This window comes from Bicyclus anynana, chromosome 12, assembly GCF_947172395.1.
Source record: "Bicyclus anynana chromosome 12, ilBicAnyn1.1, whole genome shotgun sequence".
NCBI lineage: Eukaryota > Metazoa > Arthropoda > Insecta > Lepidoptera > Nymphalidae > Bicyclus > Bicyclus anynana.
In genome coordinates, this window is record NC_069094.1 from 7,734,412 (window position 1) to 7,752,795 (window position 18,384).

The 18,384-nt window shown below is 35.4% G+C and overlaps 1 protein-coding gene across 1 annotated transcript in view; it reads left to right on the forward strand.

Moving 5' to 3' along the window:
• The first annotated feature begins 5,640 nt into the window (after nt 1-5,640).
• LOC112042852 (uncharacterized) overlaps nt 5,641-18,384 on the forward strand; it is a 96,959-nt gene continuing 84,215 nt past the window's right edge. Inside the window, exon 1 of the mRNA XM_024078025.2 lies at nt 5,641-6,256. Within this exon, the coding sequence (XP_023933793.2) occupies nt 5,968-6,256 (289 nt within the window). The 5' untranslated portion in view covers nt 5,641-5,967. The remainder of the gene's footprint in view (nt 6,257-18,384) is intronic.

Here is an 18,384-nt window from a genome sequence, read left to right on the forward strand (position 1 = left end):
GGTCCACAAATTTAACCTGTGAAATGAACCAACCTGAAAACCGCTTAGCAAGCTGTTACTATATCAGAAAATAACCCTGAGCATTATGCCGTCATTTCTGAGCAGTACATTTCGATAATAATTTATTTACACAAATATTAACTGTAATTTTGTGTAACGCAAACTATAGTATATACTTATATTTTATTTATACTGTATAGGTATAATTCGTAAGTATAATCATAATAATCTTAGCTACTACAATTGGTCATTAATCATTCTTATTGCATTCCTCTATAATATAACATAGACGTTGTATGTACATTAAATTCTTCTTAGAATATCTATCTTTATCTTAACTCCATATCTAATATATCATATTCCAGAAATAGCTAACCATTTAACGCGAAAAATATTTTTGAAAGATCCAAAGTTACTGTAAGTATAAGTGCATAAACAATTTATCACCGCAACTGATTTATTGTTTTGTCCGAGAGTCTTTTAAAACAAGTTCCGAATTCATAATTATTAATTATGCAAAAAAAAATAATTTTAAATTAAAACTCGAAATTTTTGCTCCTACAGTACCTACGTACTTTGTTTCAATTGATATGATTGAAAGTTACTTTTTTGCTAGGAGCTATTTTGTACATGCTATGGCATCGTAATCTTATAATATTTTCATTCTAGCTTTATGTTGTTTTACGCATTTAAGTGCAAACAATGACGTCAGTCGTCATACAGTGTGACGTGCTAATGTATTTTTGACTCCATCTGTATTCATATCAACCGCTAATTCGTCTCAGTAAATTTTATTCGTTTGTCGAATTCGTTATAGTAATCAGGATTGTAAAGTTGGGACTTAAAAATAATAAATAAAATATCTTTTTCCTTTGTCTCTGGACCAAATACCGATTAAATGATTGCTTAGTATAATTTCGGGCTCTGCACATCCAATGATATAGCAACCCTCCAGGAGTGAGTATATAAAGGTACTACACTATGTTGGCCTGTCGTGTCCTTTTCAGGCGGGATTTGCAGTTCCTGACGACTAACTATCTGACATTATATGGCGCCAAAGCCTCTGTTTGTAGCCTCTAGTGACCTGTCTATTTCTCCCCTAACAGGTGCAATGTTTGTTTCTGTATATATCTATCATAGAACTCTGATTCTAAATTCAAATTCACTTGTTTCAAGCAGGCTTATATTACAAGCAAGCACTTCACATCAATTATTGTCTATACTGACTCTATCACCGGTTCGGAAGACGGACTATACATAATATAATTTATTCAAGTTTTTAAAACCAACCTCAAAATTTCTGTGCGATCATTGGTTGCGGAGATATTGGTAATCAAAGACAAAATGATCTTTTTCCATTCAAACATCGATATCTCAGCTAGAAATGCTCGTATCGAGATTTAAAAAAAACGAAATTAAATCTGACTAAACAAGCTATCCGGTCCATATGGAGGTTGAGTCGAAAAAATTTTTTCCACGTCCGTAGATTAAAAAAAAACCAAAAAAATTTCGAAAAATTTTTTTTCGGTGGTTTTCTTATCATTACTCGAAAAATATTTTAAAAAAGAAATTTTCAAACTCAGATTCAAAAACTAAACACTTAGAGCTACAATTTGCTTTTTATTTTTTTGCTGTACGACCATTTTTGTATAAGTTACAGCCTGTTGAAAATCCCCCAAAAATTTGGATTTTTTTTCTGCTCCCTTAATTTTTGTGCCTAGTATATTTCTGAAACTAAATATTGGATCTATCATGGACCATAGAACAATATATTAACTAAGTACTTAAATATTTATAGTTGTAGGTATTTTATTAGGTTATTGAGTATGTTGCAATTTGTATTTAAGATAATAACGATAGAGTACTTAATTATAAAGGTATGTAATTAAATTGTTTATGGCCTTGTATAAAATGTTTAAATGTTCGTTGCGGATAAAATGTTGAATGCTAAAATGTTATTAAGAATGTATTGCGATATTTAGCTCAATGGTTTGGAGTAGCAAATAATATCTAATTGTATATCACTATTATATTGATACCTGCTTGTTACTACTAAACGAAGTTTTATTTAAATTGCCTCGTTGGTCCAGTGGTTAGCATGGATGGCTCCTGATTACGCGGTCCGTGCTATTTTTAACCAACCTCAAAAAAAAGGAAGAGGAAACTTTTTTATGTTTGTTACCTCATAACTATTTTTAACCAACATTGAAGGCGGTGCCAACACAGTGATGGATTAACTGAAGCTGTTTAAATGTTGAGCTTTTAGGATTATCAGAAAGTTCTTTCCCGTGGTTTTTTCAGAAATGGCACCGCCTTCAAAGTGATCTGAAGGTAACACATACGATGTTATTTTCCGCTTTTCAGTTTATCTTTGTGATTTTGAAGACGGTTTATTTCTTTTGTTAAAAAGATTTTTTATCTAAGAAATTTTCAGTAAAAACTCTCAGCTTAGAGTTGGAATGTTGGAGTTTTTATATTCCCTTACCTCGGAGAGCCTGTGGATTTTCACCCTTCTCCTAACAAGTTAGACCGCTTTCATCTTAGCATTGATTGCATCATCACTTCTCATCAGGTGAGATTGTAGTCTTCTAACTTTTAAAGAATAAAAAAGAGCACGTTAAGCTGTTGGTCCCGATTAATATTATTAAAATATAGACTAAATAGAAACTCAAGAGGTCTAAGGTAGGTACCTAGTGTGACCTTTCATTTAAGGAGGGAGGCCTATTTAAATAAGCCGTTAAAGATGATGCGAACTGCTACTTTAATATCCAGCTTTGAGTCATTCCACAAAATACAACAACAGATTCTACAATTTGTGTCGCAAAACGTAATTTAGTAGTAACAAGGTTAGTATATAAACCAGCGACAAGGGTTTTTAAGTATCGGATCATTATGAATAAAAAATAAAAAACATAATGTAGGTAGATACATATCTCTATAATAAGTGGAGGCGCATCGCAGGGGCTGTTTTAGCCAAAGAAAATGCAGAGTCATCAACCACCACTCTGTCACGAGTGAACGACTAAGGAGGAGGTTCTATCTAATAATCCAGACAATCCAGATTAGGCATAAGTACATACTTCATACAGCTTCGAAATAAAATAAAAAAGTATAATACTAATTTAAATAAATTAGACAAAATGTCCGGATAATGTCTTATTTGGGGCTAGAGATGAGGGCCTCTATAGGGGTGATAAAGCGTCGAATCACTTTCTACAAACGCTAACGCTTCGAAAACTAACGGAATGGGACTGACAGATCCGATCGACAACTTGATCACGTGACCTGTCGATCATAAATGTCATTCCCACACTTTTTTTTAATTTTCGAAGCGTTTGTAGGAAAAGAATCGACGTGCCACATGGCTACATGCCTAGGAGTTGACAGTATTGCAATGTACAGTTGTAGGAGTAGGTATAAACAAAAGCACAGGTGCGCTCTATCAATTCGGGAAGGCCCCGTCTTTTTATTAGTGTATCGAATATCGATACTTAAAAATTGTCGTTACTGTGGTAACTAGTTAGTAGTAAGTATGAGTAGGTACTTATAACAGTAAACAAGTTATTTAGAGGCCAAATCTAAAATATCGACACAGAATATTTCAATAAATCATTCGTCGATTAATTTAGAAATTAAAACAAACAATCTTCGAGGCTTTGAAAATAATTAAAGTGTCCTTTTGAAAAAATTGTTTACATTCCTACCCACTAAAAACGTTTAAAGATATATAAATAGTTAAGATTGAAGCCCGGAAAATTTAATCCGAAGATATTGTCAAATAAAATATTAACTTTTTAACTCAAACTCAAGGCAGTTTAAGTTTAACCACTTTTTTTTTAATTTAAAAGGAAATAGATAGTCATAGTCTTTTTTCCACGTCCTGTTGTAAATTATAATATTAATTAAGTACATTTAGCCTCACTAGCCACTGCTAAATAATATTTTAATTAAGATATACAATGTATGTTGAAGAACGCTTTGTTATTTAATAAAAATATTATTTTTTGTGCAAACTGTCTATTATTCTAAAGTATTATTATTTCAGTAAAGTAAATATCTTTCACCGATTTAAATATACCTAGGTACTTTCCTTTCCTTCCTACGTTTACAGAACCATACATCTAAACAAGCTATGTTTGTTTTGTAGGTACAAAAATACAAATAATAGTTGTAGAGTGAGTACACAGATAGGTTTAAATGTGCCTACCTATGTTATTGAATCCAAAAAACAATATAGAATTTTTGTTCTTTTGCCGGCAAAAGAACTTTTTGGAAGAAAGAAAAGCTTGATTACAGATCTACTTGATCCTTACGGTTTTTGCGGTTATTTATATCAATTATTAAATTAAGTTTATTTAATGCAGATCAGACGTAAGAAAAAAGTTTCTTACATCCGCATTCGTCGAGGACGAAGTCACCAATCGTTATTCGTTAGTAATGTAATAAAATAATTGTAAAAATCGTTGCTGAAATTAAATTTTATAGTTTTGTGAAACAATTCTCAAATTATATGATTATCAGAAAAGAATACTTATACTTAATAAATTTACTTATACTTAAAAAATTATATTTTCTTTAAATTTAGCGTCATCTATTATTTTACCGTCGAACTACGAAGCGGTCACCATGGTATCCGCTGGCTTTTTCGGTCTTGGTATAATTAACAAGCGCTGCCACCTATTGAGCATATGTTAAAACAGCTGGTATCTATCAGATTCCAAAAGATTAAAATTTTATTTTTATTTTAAAATAATAATTATGTTTAAAATAAAGATTTATTATTACTTGGAACAATAATTAGACACCAATTATATATTTTATTCAAAGTTATATTATTAGATAGTTCAAAACCGTGGTAACATATAGCTCCATCTTGTGCAGTTAAATGTAACTACTTGACTGTAAAAAACTTACATATTTTTCTACAGGTGGCGCATGAGGTAATGTTAAATGTTGCCAGTAAAATGACCTTTGCACAAATTGAAGGAAATAAGTTATGTGTCAAGAAAAAAAATGTTTATTTTATCAAAAAATTATAATGTTGAAATCAATATTTTTTTGACAATATACTTTAGTTAAATACATTTATGATAAAATATTAAAGTTAAATTATATTTGCTATTGCTTTAAAAAATAGATATATTAATTTGACAAAAATTAATATCTTTACCTAAAAAAAATTCAATACATATTTTATGATTTATTATACTAATAACATATTAGTTAGACTAATAGTTTAAAGAGGTTTCATGGTATTGTATTGAGGGGTTTAGCTGGATTTACTGAACCGATTTTCAAAATTCTTTTACCACTAGAAAGCCACAATATAGAGTGTCATAGACTATATTTTATCACCGAGAACGGGAACGGTGAACTACGCGGGTGAGACCGTAGGGCGTCGGCTAGTAGTTTATAAATATATGTATCTTTTAAGGCAATTTAAAGCAATTGATACCTAATTTTTTCTTATATTTTCATTAATAATATTAAACCTCACCATAAAACTAAAACAAAGTTTCAGAAAATATAAGATAAAAAGGAATCGTAGGCCTTTATACTTATAAAGCAATCGTGGGGAAATAAAGCAATCGAAAATGGCCACATCGACAACGGCTTCATTCATTTATTTTCATTCGGCCGGCTGCTACGGTCATTGAGTGATGTCGTTGTATAATAAGTGAAATGGCGGGATTTCGTGAATATGAAAAGTTTTTAACAAACTTTATTTTCTCGTTTTCATGAACGAAACCGTCTTTAAAAACAAAAGTACAGATTGTACATTGATATAAAGCTATATAAATAGTAAAGTTAGTGAAAGTTTGCCGGTTAGGATGTCGGTTAGTTCAAAGTGGCGGTTACCTGACATTTTTTGTGTGGTGTGTTGAATGGTTGCCGGAATTAAGTTAAATTCGCGCCGCGGGAATGGGTGAATAATCTGTTGTAGTTGTTTCGGGAACATCTACTGAGATGCCTTTTGTGCAGCGCGTGTTGGAGCCAAAGTTTCTCTCACGAACGAGTTTGCGAGATGAGAACGGGAAGCCTAAGGTCACAGATGAGGAACTCCAAGCGGTGACCAACTGTACACTTAGCAATGCGCTCCGGCAGCTCGCCTCTCTGGTTCTCCTGGCTGAAGACATCTTCAGCGAGCTCACGTCGCAGCTGGAAGGAATAACCGAGAGGTCGAAATGTGCGCGGACGAAGATTGAACGTATACACGACCTGGTCGAGAAGTATGACCCCAAGATAGTACCAGTCCGTAAGTACCATATAATGGCATTACACTAAACTTTTTTTAAGTTTAATTAACTTAATCTTGAATGTAGGTATCTGTAGGTACATATTAATTAAACATAGAAAAGATTAAAATATGGTAAGTAGGTAGGGTTAGTAACGAAGAATTTAAAAGTGCATACCTACTCAGTAGGGTTAGTATTATTTTACTACAATCAAGCCCGATGGAAAAGCAATGAATAGTTCTGTTCCTATGAAAGTCGTACATAATAGGTAGGTTCCTGATTTATGTTCCTAATAATTGTTGTAATGTATGTTGTACAAGTAAGCAAATAATTTACCTACTCGTGTGATGTACTTATTTTAATTTCACCTTGAAATCATCTCTGTAATAGTACGTTGACCTTTACCAGGTAAGTAATAAGTTATTTAGCTTAACTTTTAATCTTTTAATTAGCTTAGATTGACTCGTAAAAGAAATTGAAAATACCTTTTGACCCGAGCTTGAGATTTTATAATATTAAAATCATTGAGTTCAAGAGCAAAAAATTCAAGGTGAGGACTAAGTAATATATGTAATTCCTTCATTAATTTCTTTTTTATTGTATACGTATGCAAATAATAAGTAACTAGGTATCTTTATATGCAAATAATAAGTAACTTGGAATGTATACTTATTATACACACAATGTGCGTCTATCTTAAGGCGTGAAAAGCATATTCAACTTGGTTCCATCCTTTTATTCATCTTACATGATGAATGACATGAATATAATAAGTCTCTAGCCTTACAAAGATCTAACCTCATTTATGGCCACTTCGATTTTATTGAACAGGTGTAAAATATCTGCTAGATACTCATACACGTCATCTTAAAATACCTAAACATACCTTCCTTCTTAAATTGCATCATCACTTACCATCAGGTGAGATTGTAATCAAGGGCTAACTTGTAAAGAATAAAAAAAAAAATTCTTTGATAGGACGCAAACCGCATAGCCGCACATCAAAGTACAGTATCAATTAAAAATAGGTAAATTACTAGAATTACGCTTGTACATTAAATAAAACGATCATTTGGAAATCTCATTACACCATACTCCTCAGGCACGACGGCTACACAAAAACTTCCAGCTTGATGCATTACCGGGCGCTATCGAAAAACCTGTTTATGTTGCTTTCGAGCTGCCCGCAATGGGAAAAAACACCCAGATTCCAATGCAGACCATAAAAAGTTCCGAGATAATTTCAAGAACATCGGATGATGGGAGCCGAGCGCTACGACTTGACCGTTTATGTATTTATGTTACACTTGAAACGATGATTAGCAGCCGTAGATAATCGTGTTTGGAATTAGTGTGCATCTACCTACATTTCAGAATAAATAAATCACGTCTACACTTTGTCTTATGCTTGGATGGACCAGACCATAATTCTAACACTCGTGCACTTTCTTATTTTACTTAACATATAGAAAAAATACCAAAATTTTAGAAGCCATGGCTATGCGGTAAGGAGTTAAATGCCTTATTATAACCTACTAGCTTTTCACACACCTTCGCTTTAGTGCCAAGTTTTGCCGGACACGTGTCAAAATTTTCTTTCCCTCGGGATATTTTCTTTTGATGAAGGGATAGGGTTTTAATACACGATAGCTCTGACAAAATTGAACATCGATGATAATAAGTGTGATAATAATAAAGTGATGTTTTTTTTTATAAATTTATAATAGTGTTTTGTATTATATTTTTATGTTAACATTGTTAAAAATTAAAAAAAAAAGGTAAATAAATGAGAGAGAAAAAAAGTGGTGAAGAATTATAATTATCTCGTCAAGTACATTGAAACCATGTTGCACAAATTAATTACCGTAACGATATTTCTACTTAACAACAAGTAGGTATCTTAACGTACGTATAGTAAAGGACAATGTTTTGGTATTCAAAGAAGCCTTAGTATCGCGGATCAGATTAACTAGGTACTTTAATGCCGATTTGGTTTAAAATGTCAAGTACCTACTGTGCACAGGTAGGTACGTACCTACCAACATATTTATGGATTGAATTTAAACAAATTTATTCCAATTTTCTTGAGTATCAATATTTTGGTAGAACGCGATTCAATATTGCTGCGGTAGCCTAAATTAATTGCATCTTGATTTGGACTACCGGAAACGTTAACGGTGTTTAAAAAATACAAGATCTTTGTAATGATTTTTGTAAATCAAAAATGCAACGGAGCTTAATTACCTTAGCACACACCCATAAAGTCATTTAAACAAATTAATGAATTTAATCTATATTTTTTTTGTCTTTTTATGGCCAATTGACGCCGTAGGTAGTTAGTGACCCTGTTAATTGCATAATTTTACCGGTTGTGGGAATGAAACCCACGACCTCGAGTGCTGAAGGTAGGGATTTCTTTCCTTTCAAGCAGGGGCGTAGCTACTACCGTATCAACCGTATCAATAATACGGTGCCCTCGGACTACAGGGCCCCTTACATGTAAAAGCAAAAATTAGTAAAGTGTAATCTACAATCTCACTTAATTCCTTGTTTAAACATGCGGCCTGTAAGATGGAAACATCCTACATAGGACAAATCACTGTCATATTAATTTTAAGCGAGCATTTTTGTTTGTTTTGTGAGAATTCTTTTACCCTTCACACGCTACACGCACGCTACCCAACTGCTTTCAAGGTACTTTCCTTAGTGCTAACTTTTGGAAATATTGATGATTAAGTTTGACAGGTGCTGCCTTGCCTGTATCATTAGTCAAGTCTTCATTAGGCGAGCTCGAACTGCGAACCTGTCAGAATGAAAATGAATGCATTTCCGTAACGCATCATCTGTTTTTAAATCCCCACTAGAAATGCTGGCTATCCCTTAGACTGGTGCGAAGATTTAAATGAATTGGGAAAAACAAGCAATTTAGAAGGTTGTTCTAGTCACTAGAACAACATCTTCTAATTATTTATCGTCTAGCTGCTGCAATTCGGGATACATGGCGACGATTATGTAGACCGTTCGTTAATTGTTATCAGTGCTTGTCAGTTGTCAGCAATTAGCCGATTCTCCAGCATTTTGAATCCTGTCTTGTCGGGGACGCATGTATATTAAAAAAAATAGTATTCTTATTTCCGCTGAACGTATCTAATTATTTTTGTCATTCGTTAAGTACCTGCTCGTCTTTCAAAACAGCAGAGCTTTTTCTGTACAAGTTCATACGTAGAGGTACCTTGTATTTACGTCTTCAACTAAGCAGTACCTTGTTCCTGATTGAGGGTTATGATTGCTTATGTGATATGATGATTGATAAACCCTAACAAAGGGATTACACTAAAATAACACGATAATACTACCTAACGTATAGTCTCGTATAGTAAAACGCAGTCGTGTGAAATAGGTCCTGCTATTTAATTTAGGACCAAATTACTTAAACCAAGGTCTATAAAACGAGTTGTAAAGTAATTTTGCAAGTGGCCAAGTAATAACATTTAATCGTACATAAAGTCCAGTTATTTAGCTCTACGCAAAGCAAAGTTCAACGCCCGATAAAGGCTTTATCAACTTTCTTTGTAACTAGAAAATGAGCTCAGGCCGTAGCAATTAAAGACCTACATACATGATACAATCATTTTTACCAAATATAAAAAATAATTATAAAGTATTGAAAATCGTTAAATTCTAAATATACCTACATATAATTGAGATAACTGTTATCCATACTTCCACACTAATATAAATTCGAAAGGAAGTCTGTTTGTCTGTATGTTACCTTTTCACAGCTAAACCACTGAACAGTTTTGAGATATAATTTAGTATAGAGATAAATAACATAGGCTACTTTTTATCCCGAAAAAATCCATGCTTCCCGCGGGATTTATAAAAACGGAATATCACGCACGCAGAGTCGCAGGCATTCGCTATAGCTTGGCAAGTTTGTTGATGACACTCCTATGATATGCGGGCGACGGGGGGAAATATTGCGCGGGTGTGAAGTCGTACGCGTGGGGCAGAAGGAAGTACTGCGTGGGTATGAAGTCGTGCGCGCGGAGCATCGCTACCCCCTCCCGGCCCGCGCGGACTATCCGGAGTGTTACGAACGAATTTGCCAAGCTATAGAAACTAATATTTTTCAAGTTCAGACATTACAATTTATGTACTAATGTTACCCATTTAGTTCCTCTTTGAGTTGCAGTCAAAACGTTTATCTAACTACGGGTTTAATTTCCAAAACAATGGTCAGCTCGCCTTGAATTTTCCATGGTTTATTTATCTCTTGTCCAACACAAGTCCGTTAACTCTTGAGTCTTGACACAGTACCGTGAGAATTACAATGCTAAGCTGAGCCATTTGCAACCTTATTACTTAGTCCCAACATAATTAAATGCTTTATTTATTATGAATATAATATTTAGATGATGATGATTATATCGATGAGTTGATTTTTATATTGTAGGTAAATAAGAATTATATTACTTAAAATAATAATTTTATACTATAAATTTTAACCAGACAAACGTTAACGTAGTGCATCTCAACTTTACAACAAATCAAGTACAAAGTAATCAGGTATTTGCACACCTGATCTTTGAAAACAGTTTAATAGATAAGTTGTTTGATCAAAATAGTTACCTACAGAGATCAGTTGGTAAGGATAGAATATAAAAGGTAGTTAGAAAGATGGTAATATAACAGTACGTCTTTTAATAATAAGGAAGCTAAACCCGGGTGCAAGATATGATTCATAAAATTAGACATTAACTTTAATTAGCTCGAGAGTAAGGTTATAATATATCTCACTACTCACTTGAGTCTTTTTTTTAATGCTGGTTTCTCAGAATAGTTTATTTCGTCATTTTATATCACCAACTTAAAATTCAGACATAAAATATGTATTTAGTGCGTCAAAAAATTGCCATAAATTATGACGGCGGCACCAGTAGACTTCTCAACAACCACATAATGATGGAGGATATGACTATGTCATATAAATCACTTCTGTCCTACTTTGTATAAAGTAAATTATAGTTCCCGTGGCCCGCATCTCAGATGCCGACGATAAAGTTCTTGATTAGGCGGTAAGACACCGCTATCTTCCTTTGTATATCAATAATTTAGTTCCTAACTCGTTTTCAAGTACTAGACAGGTTCAGTAGTCTTGTAATTGAATTTGTATTATTTTCAAGCGACTTCAAAAATATTTTTTTTTTATTCTTTACAAGTTAGCCCTTGACTACAATCTCACCTGATGGTAAGTGATGATGCAGTCTAAGATGGAAGCGGGCTAACTTGTCAAGGAGGAGGATGAAAATCCACACCCCTTTCGGTTTCTACACGGCATCGTACCGGAACGCTAAATCGCTTGGCGGTACGTCTTTGCCGGTAGGGTGGTAACTAGCCACGGCTGAAGCCTCCCACCAGCCAGACCTGGACAAGTTAAGAAAATCTCAATCTGCCCAGCCGGGAATCGAACCCAGGACCTCCGTCTTGTAAATCCACCGCGCATACCACTGCGCCACGGAGGCCGTCAAAAATAGACTACCAAAATCATTACCCTTCCTTTTGGCTTCGCTGTAGTCGGGTAAAAAGGAAGGATCTGAATACGACGCGTATTTATTTTAATGTTTGTTACTTTTTCCTAAGTTTCTGTCATCAGGGGTTGTCTGTAAGAGATTGTTTTTAGAAATAAGGCCGTCTGTGTATGCTCACGTGTGTTTTTTTCTGTTATAATTTTTTCGTGTGAAATAAATCTCATTTGTAGGGACGGAGCCTTAGTAACTGATTTAGATTTTTTTTATTTGAAATGTCAAAAATCGGTTTGATAGTTAATAAATATTTTATTTCTTCAATTTAATTAAGTAAATGTTTAGTCATGTATTTCCTTAATTTGTACACAATACTTTTATCAATCACTTGCTGACATTCGAATATAATTTTCTGAATAATACGGCCGATTGTTTTACGAAAATCCATCGTTAGACAGCGTTCGCACTTGATGTTAAATGATTGTCCTGTCTAGACGATTCTGGAAAACATAAACGACAATCAACGTATGTATTTACCATGATTGAAAGACCGCGATATTGTGCAACTACCCACATTCGACTAAAGTATAAACACGAGAAACTCTCCCAAAAGTAGCAAAATACAATAAATTACAGTTTACGTATCGGCATGTCTGAATTATATTGATGCTGTCCGTCATAATCAGCGACTTGTTAGTGATACGGGCCTTTTACGTTAACTAGATAAAGAGGGCAGAGTAAGTAGAGGCCATAGCCCATAATATACTCTGCTGTATATTATGCTGTCTGCTGCTTAATTTAAGTAATAGCGAAATATCTACTCCAAATTATGAGATTGTATCATTTCGCCTTCAAAACAAGTTTGAGACCTATGCTTGTCCTGCTAATTTTAAACTTCGGACACAATCGGAAAAATAAATATGAGTATATTAATGTTCATTCGCATTTTACACTGAATTTTGGAAAAAAACGAAATCTCGAGCTTTTATCAATATTTAATTTTGTATATTTCTTCCTTCAAATTGTATAAGACATCAATTAAAACGTTATAGAATTTTAAAGCTTTACTATATACGTTCTTTACTAATAAACTTTTGTAGATATGAAGTCAAACTTATATTTAACTAAACTACTGATTACGCAGTAATTTTTTGAAGTACAAACATTTGCCTTTCTCTCTTTCGGTTTCTACACGACATCGTACCGGAACGCTAAATCGCTTGGCGGTACGTCTTTGTCGGTAGGGTGGTAACTAGCCACCCACCAGACCTGGACCAATTAAGAAAACTTCAATCGGCCCAGCCGGGGATCGAACCCAGGACCTCCGTCTTGTAAATCCATCGCGCATATCACTGCGCCACGGAGAATTCGACATTCGATTTTTACGTATTATTTAAGACTCACGACACGATATCGCATCGTCATCGTATTGTGTGCATGCTTACGCTCTAACAAGGTTTTATATTATAGTGAATTGCAATTGAAACCAAGTCACCGATCACCTAATGCCACATTCAACGGTGTCACCTTTCGTCCCGAGCGGAGCCTTTCCTTGTAACATAGCGGTATAGTTTTGCAAGCTATTGAATATCTGCAGTCGCTACGTATTAAGTAAGTCCTCGTCTTGTAATCTGAACCCCGGCTTAAATCTAACGACTATATACCTACTTGCTTAATGTGTTTATGCACGACTCAGTTGCGAAAATAATACCTTTAGAAAGGCTTACAATACACACATAGATATATAAACGCAATAATAACATGGGGAGTATTTTTTTACGTATAGGTGTGCTATATGCGTAGGTAATATAATCACGCACATCATAATATTTTTTTAAATTGTAAATAGTACAATAACAAAATATATATAACTACAGACAGAAAAATACACCGGTTTGTCCATGATAAATCATTCAAAACTCTTAAAAGAATCAAGAATATATTATCTCCAATAAACGACACGAACCAACTACAGATTTATTCATAAAAATGCTTTTTACATAAAAAAATGTTCTATTTGTAGGTATGTGTGTTATTTTACATCAAATAGAACATTTTGTGTTCAAAAAACAAGCACAAGCAAGCGATCAAATTTTGCACTATCAGTAAAATGTATTTTTCAGTATAAAACTATAAACTAATAATACAGTTAATAATCGAACCAAAAATTTTATATATAAGAAATCTTTGGCCAGATAAGGATTATTTTTAGTGGGTCTATTTTAGGGTTTTGTTATTGCCCACTAGAAATACAAGAGGAAACAAAAACGACACTCGAGATTCTCACCCCTCTCGGCATTGTGGGAACCATTAAAAGGCGAGAGAAGTTTTTGTTGTTCAATAATTCTAAGAAAATGCCAGCCAGGTATGCGGTAGCTTGCTCTAATGAAAGCTTTTATATTACAAGCATAAAGTACTTAAATGAATTTGCAAACATCCGAGATCAGAATCTTGTTAAATACTTATTTGAGAGGAAATAGGCACTTCATATTTATCTAACGATTGTACACTTTGCAGCAGAGCTTATTTTGGGAGCATACTTACAAAATATTTCTACCGCAAAGCATCATCACAGTGTTCTATACCAAGGTTTCTCAAAGTGGGGTACGCGAACCCCTAGGGGTCCGCCATTCGACGGTAGGGGGTTCGCGACAAGATGTACGTAATGGTGGCTTGATAACTGATACCAAGTCAGAATTAAGGTTAAAATCGTCCAAAATTACTCCTAACATTGAATCCGTTTGCGACAAGAAATAAGCACACCCATGGCATTAATATTACAAAGCCATTTCTTTTTTGTAATTTATTTGCTACCTTTTATAAAAAATAAAAGCCTTATTTTCTTCAACAGTCAAATTCATTTTTTCCTTGGGCTGTTCCCATTAGTGAGGTGTTCACTGTCACTTGGAAATTTTAACAGGGGTTCGTGGAGCCGAAAGTTTGAGAAACCCTGTTCTATGCAAAGCGATGCTCGGTAGATCAAAGGGTATGGTTAACGTAAAATTACAAACATATCTAACTTGACTATCGAAATTAAGATGAATAGGTACGGTTGACAAATTTCATCATGACAAGGATACTTGAAGGTAACCGGATTGTCTTTGATCTTCAGAATGCATAGCAAAATAGCAACCTATTTTCAGCTCACTGTTGAGCACGAGTCTCCTCTTGGAATGAGAGAGGTTAGGCCAATAGTCCACCACGCTGGCCCAATGCGAATTGGCAGACTTCACACACGTAGAAAATTAAGAAAATTTCTCAGGTTTCTTGGCGATGTTATTCCTTCACCACATGAGACAAGTGATATTTAAGTTGTTGGGGCCCAAGGTGCTGGAATGGCGACCCCGCACTAGAAAGCGCAGTGTTGGTTGACTACCTACTAGGTGGCTCAGGATTGTGATGTTTGGAAGTCCCCACAAAAGGCCTAAGTTCTGTAGTGGACATCTATCGGCTGATATGATGATGATGATATTGGAGTCCGCTAGAAGACCACAATAATATGGCGATATTATCTATGTGTCTGACCATAAAACGATTTGATGAATGTACTCGTAACTTTAGCAAACACTAATGAATAACGTCTGACGCAATCTAAGTAGTCGGTAAAAAGCTTTGTACATTATCAACGGAGCTTTATGAGGTTAATATGACGAATTGGTTTAGTGAAGTTTAATTTATTACCAATTATCAACACTAATGTCCCATCGTAAAGATAACTTAGTATGGATGTCACATTGAGTTTGTTAAGGATCGAGGTACGCTACAGATTGCTTGTGAAACAAAAAGCAACAGAACAAAGACCTACATCTTTATAAATTACGAATGTTTTACTTTCATCAGTTCTTAATCGATTATTTTTAACCTTTCGTCTGATTGTGATGAAATTTTGATGAATTTTTGTCCACACTGTAAATCACAATGATATTAAGTACTGTTAGATGTGTTACTAGCGCAAAAAAAATGAGGCGCTCAAAAGAAGAAATTTATACACAACTCAATGCTAGTTATGATCCATAACTAACGTTATTTAAATAAATAATACCTATGGTATTATGTTGATTGTGCATGTGTGCGCTCAGTGTTGTATGGTTGTAGCCTATTATTCAGATCACTTTTTGCGGTGATTTTGTAGGGTCGTAACCGATCTATAGTATAAAATTATCATTGGTAAGTTAGCATTAGTAATATTATTTACCAATACAAAGTGATACGCCTGTTGTTCTATAGGTCTTTAAGTAGCATTGCACGCCTGTGAATATCGAATAGGCTTTTGATAAAAAATATGCTATATCATCATCAGAGGAATTCTATCATTTCGTATCCGGCTTAAGCTAAGATAGGATAAACATTGGGAAATATTCCACTGTACGTTTACAATGTTTCCCATAAATAAGTTTTTGAGAGTAAGCATGATTGACTTTTATTAATAAAACTAGAAATATTATCTTTATTTTAAATCTATACTAATATTATAAAGCTGAAGAGTTCGTTTGTTTGTTTTGTTTGTTGCTTGGACGCGCTAATCTCAGGAACTACAGGTCCGATTTAAAAAAATCTTTCAGTCTTAGATAGCCCATTTATCGAGGAAGGCTATCATCATCATCATCATCATCATCATATCAGCCGATGGACGTCCACTGCAGGACATAGGCCTTTTGTAGGGACTTCCAAACATCACGATACTGAGCCAACTGCATCCAGCGAATCCCTGCGACTCGCTTGATGTCGTCAGTCCACCTGGTGGAGGGTCGGCCAACACTGCGCTTACTAGTGCGGGGTCGCCATTCCAGCACTTTGGGACCCCAACGTCCATCGGCTCTTCGCACTATGTGCCCCGCCCATTGCCACTTCAGCTTCGCAACTCGTTGAGCTATGTCGGTGACTTTGGTTCTTCTGCGGATCTCCTCATTTCTGATTCGATCACGCAGAGATACTCCTAACATAGCTCGTTCCATCGCCCGCTGTGTGACTCTGAGCCTTCTTATCAGGCCCATAGTTAGCGACCAAGTCTCGGAACCATAGGTCATCACTGGCAACACGCACTGTTCGAAGACTTTTGTCTTCAGGCACTGAGGAATTTCGGACGAAAAGATGTCGCGAAGTTTCCCGAATGCAGCCCAGCCGAGTTGGATTCGACGGTTCACCTCTTTCTCGAAATTGGACCTACCTAACTGGATCATATGTCCTAGGTATATGTATTCGTCTACAATTTCGAGTGCAGCGTTCTCAACTATAACTGGGTGGAGCGATACATGAGCATTACACATTATTTTTGTTTTGCCCATGTTCATTTTCAGGCCCACCTGTTGAGAAACGCTGCTGAGGTCATTGAGCATGGTACTAAGGTCATCCAGAGTCTGTGCCATGATGACTACATCATCCGCGAACCGCAGTTGAGTGATGTACTCGCCATTGATGTTGATGCCAAGTCCGCCCCAGTCCAGAAGCTTAAAGACGTCTTCCAATGCGGCGGTAAATAGCTTCGGAGAGATCACATCTCCCTGACGCACTCCTCGCTGCAACTGGATTGGCCTCGTAGTCTGATCCTGAATACGGACTGACATAGTGGCGTTTTCGTACAAGCACTTCAACGCTTGGATATACCTGTAATCAATTCGGCATCTCTGCAATGACCTTAGCACAGCCCAGGTTTCCACCGAATCGAAGGCTTTCTCATAGTCCACAAACGCTAAGCAAAGTGGCTGGTTATACTCGTGAGTCTTCTGTATAACCTGCCGCAGCGTATGGATGTGGTCTATGGTACTAAAGCCTTTTCGGAAACCGGCTTGTTCGGGAGGCTGGAAGTCGTCAAACCTATTAGCGAGACGATTCGTAATGACTCTCGAGAACAATTTGTAAACATAACAAAAAATACAGCGAGATGGGTCTGTAATTCTTCAGCAAGGTGTTGTCACCTTTTTTGAAGAACAGAACCACCACGCTCCTATGCCACGCCTCAGGCGTCGTGCCCTCGTGAATGACGGAATTGAACAATCGCTGAAGGACTTTAAGTATCGGTTTTCCACCCGCTTTCAGGAGTTCTGCTGTGATTCCGTCCTCACCTGGCGCCTTATTGTTCTTCAGTTGTTTGAGAGCCACACTAATCTCGTATAGGCTGACGTCCGGGATATCTTCGGTATAGTGTCGGGTCAACTTTGTCAACTTGGCGAGGAAGGCTATAGACTATATATTATCCCCGTATTCCAACGGGAACGGGAACCACGCGGGTGAAACCGCGCGGCGTCAGCTAGTCCTAAATATACTTATTTACATATTCTGCGTATGAAATTATAGTGATAACTGTAAGCTAATTATCACAATACGAAAAACTGTTAAAACAATTACTTTGTGTATTGTAAATAAGAGTAACACAATGCACGCCTAATTGACTTATGCACTTGAAAACAATTGTTGTTTAACAGATACCTGTTTCAATGTTGTTACAACAGAATGCCATTGATTGGTTACTATCAGGTGATCGTGATCTCTTATATAATATTTTAATCATAAATTTAAATGTGCTTTTTGTATTACACCCACCCACTCGCAAAAGATACGTTGAGAAGTATAGAACAATAGGTTGATTTTATTTCTGATCTATAGAGCCGCAGACGAAGCTGTGA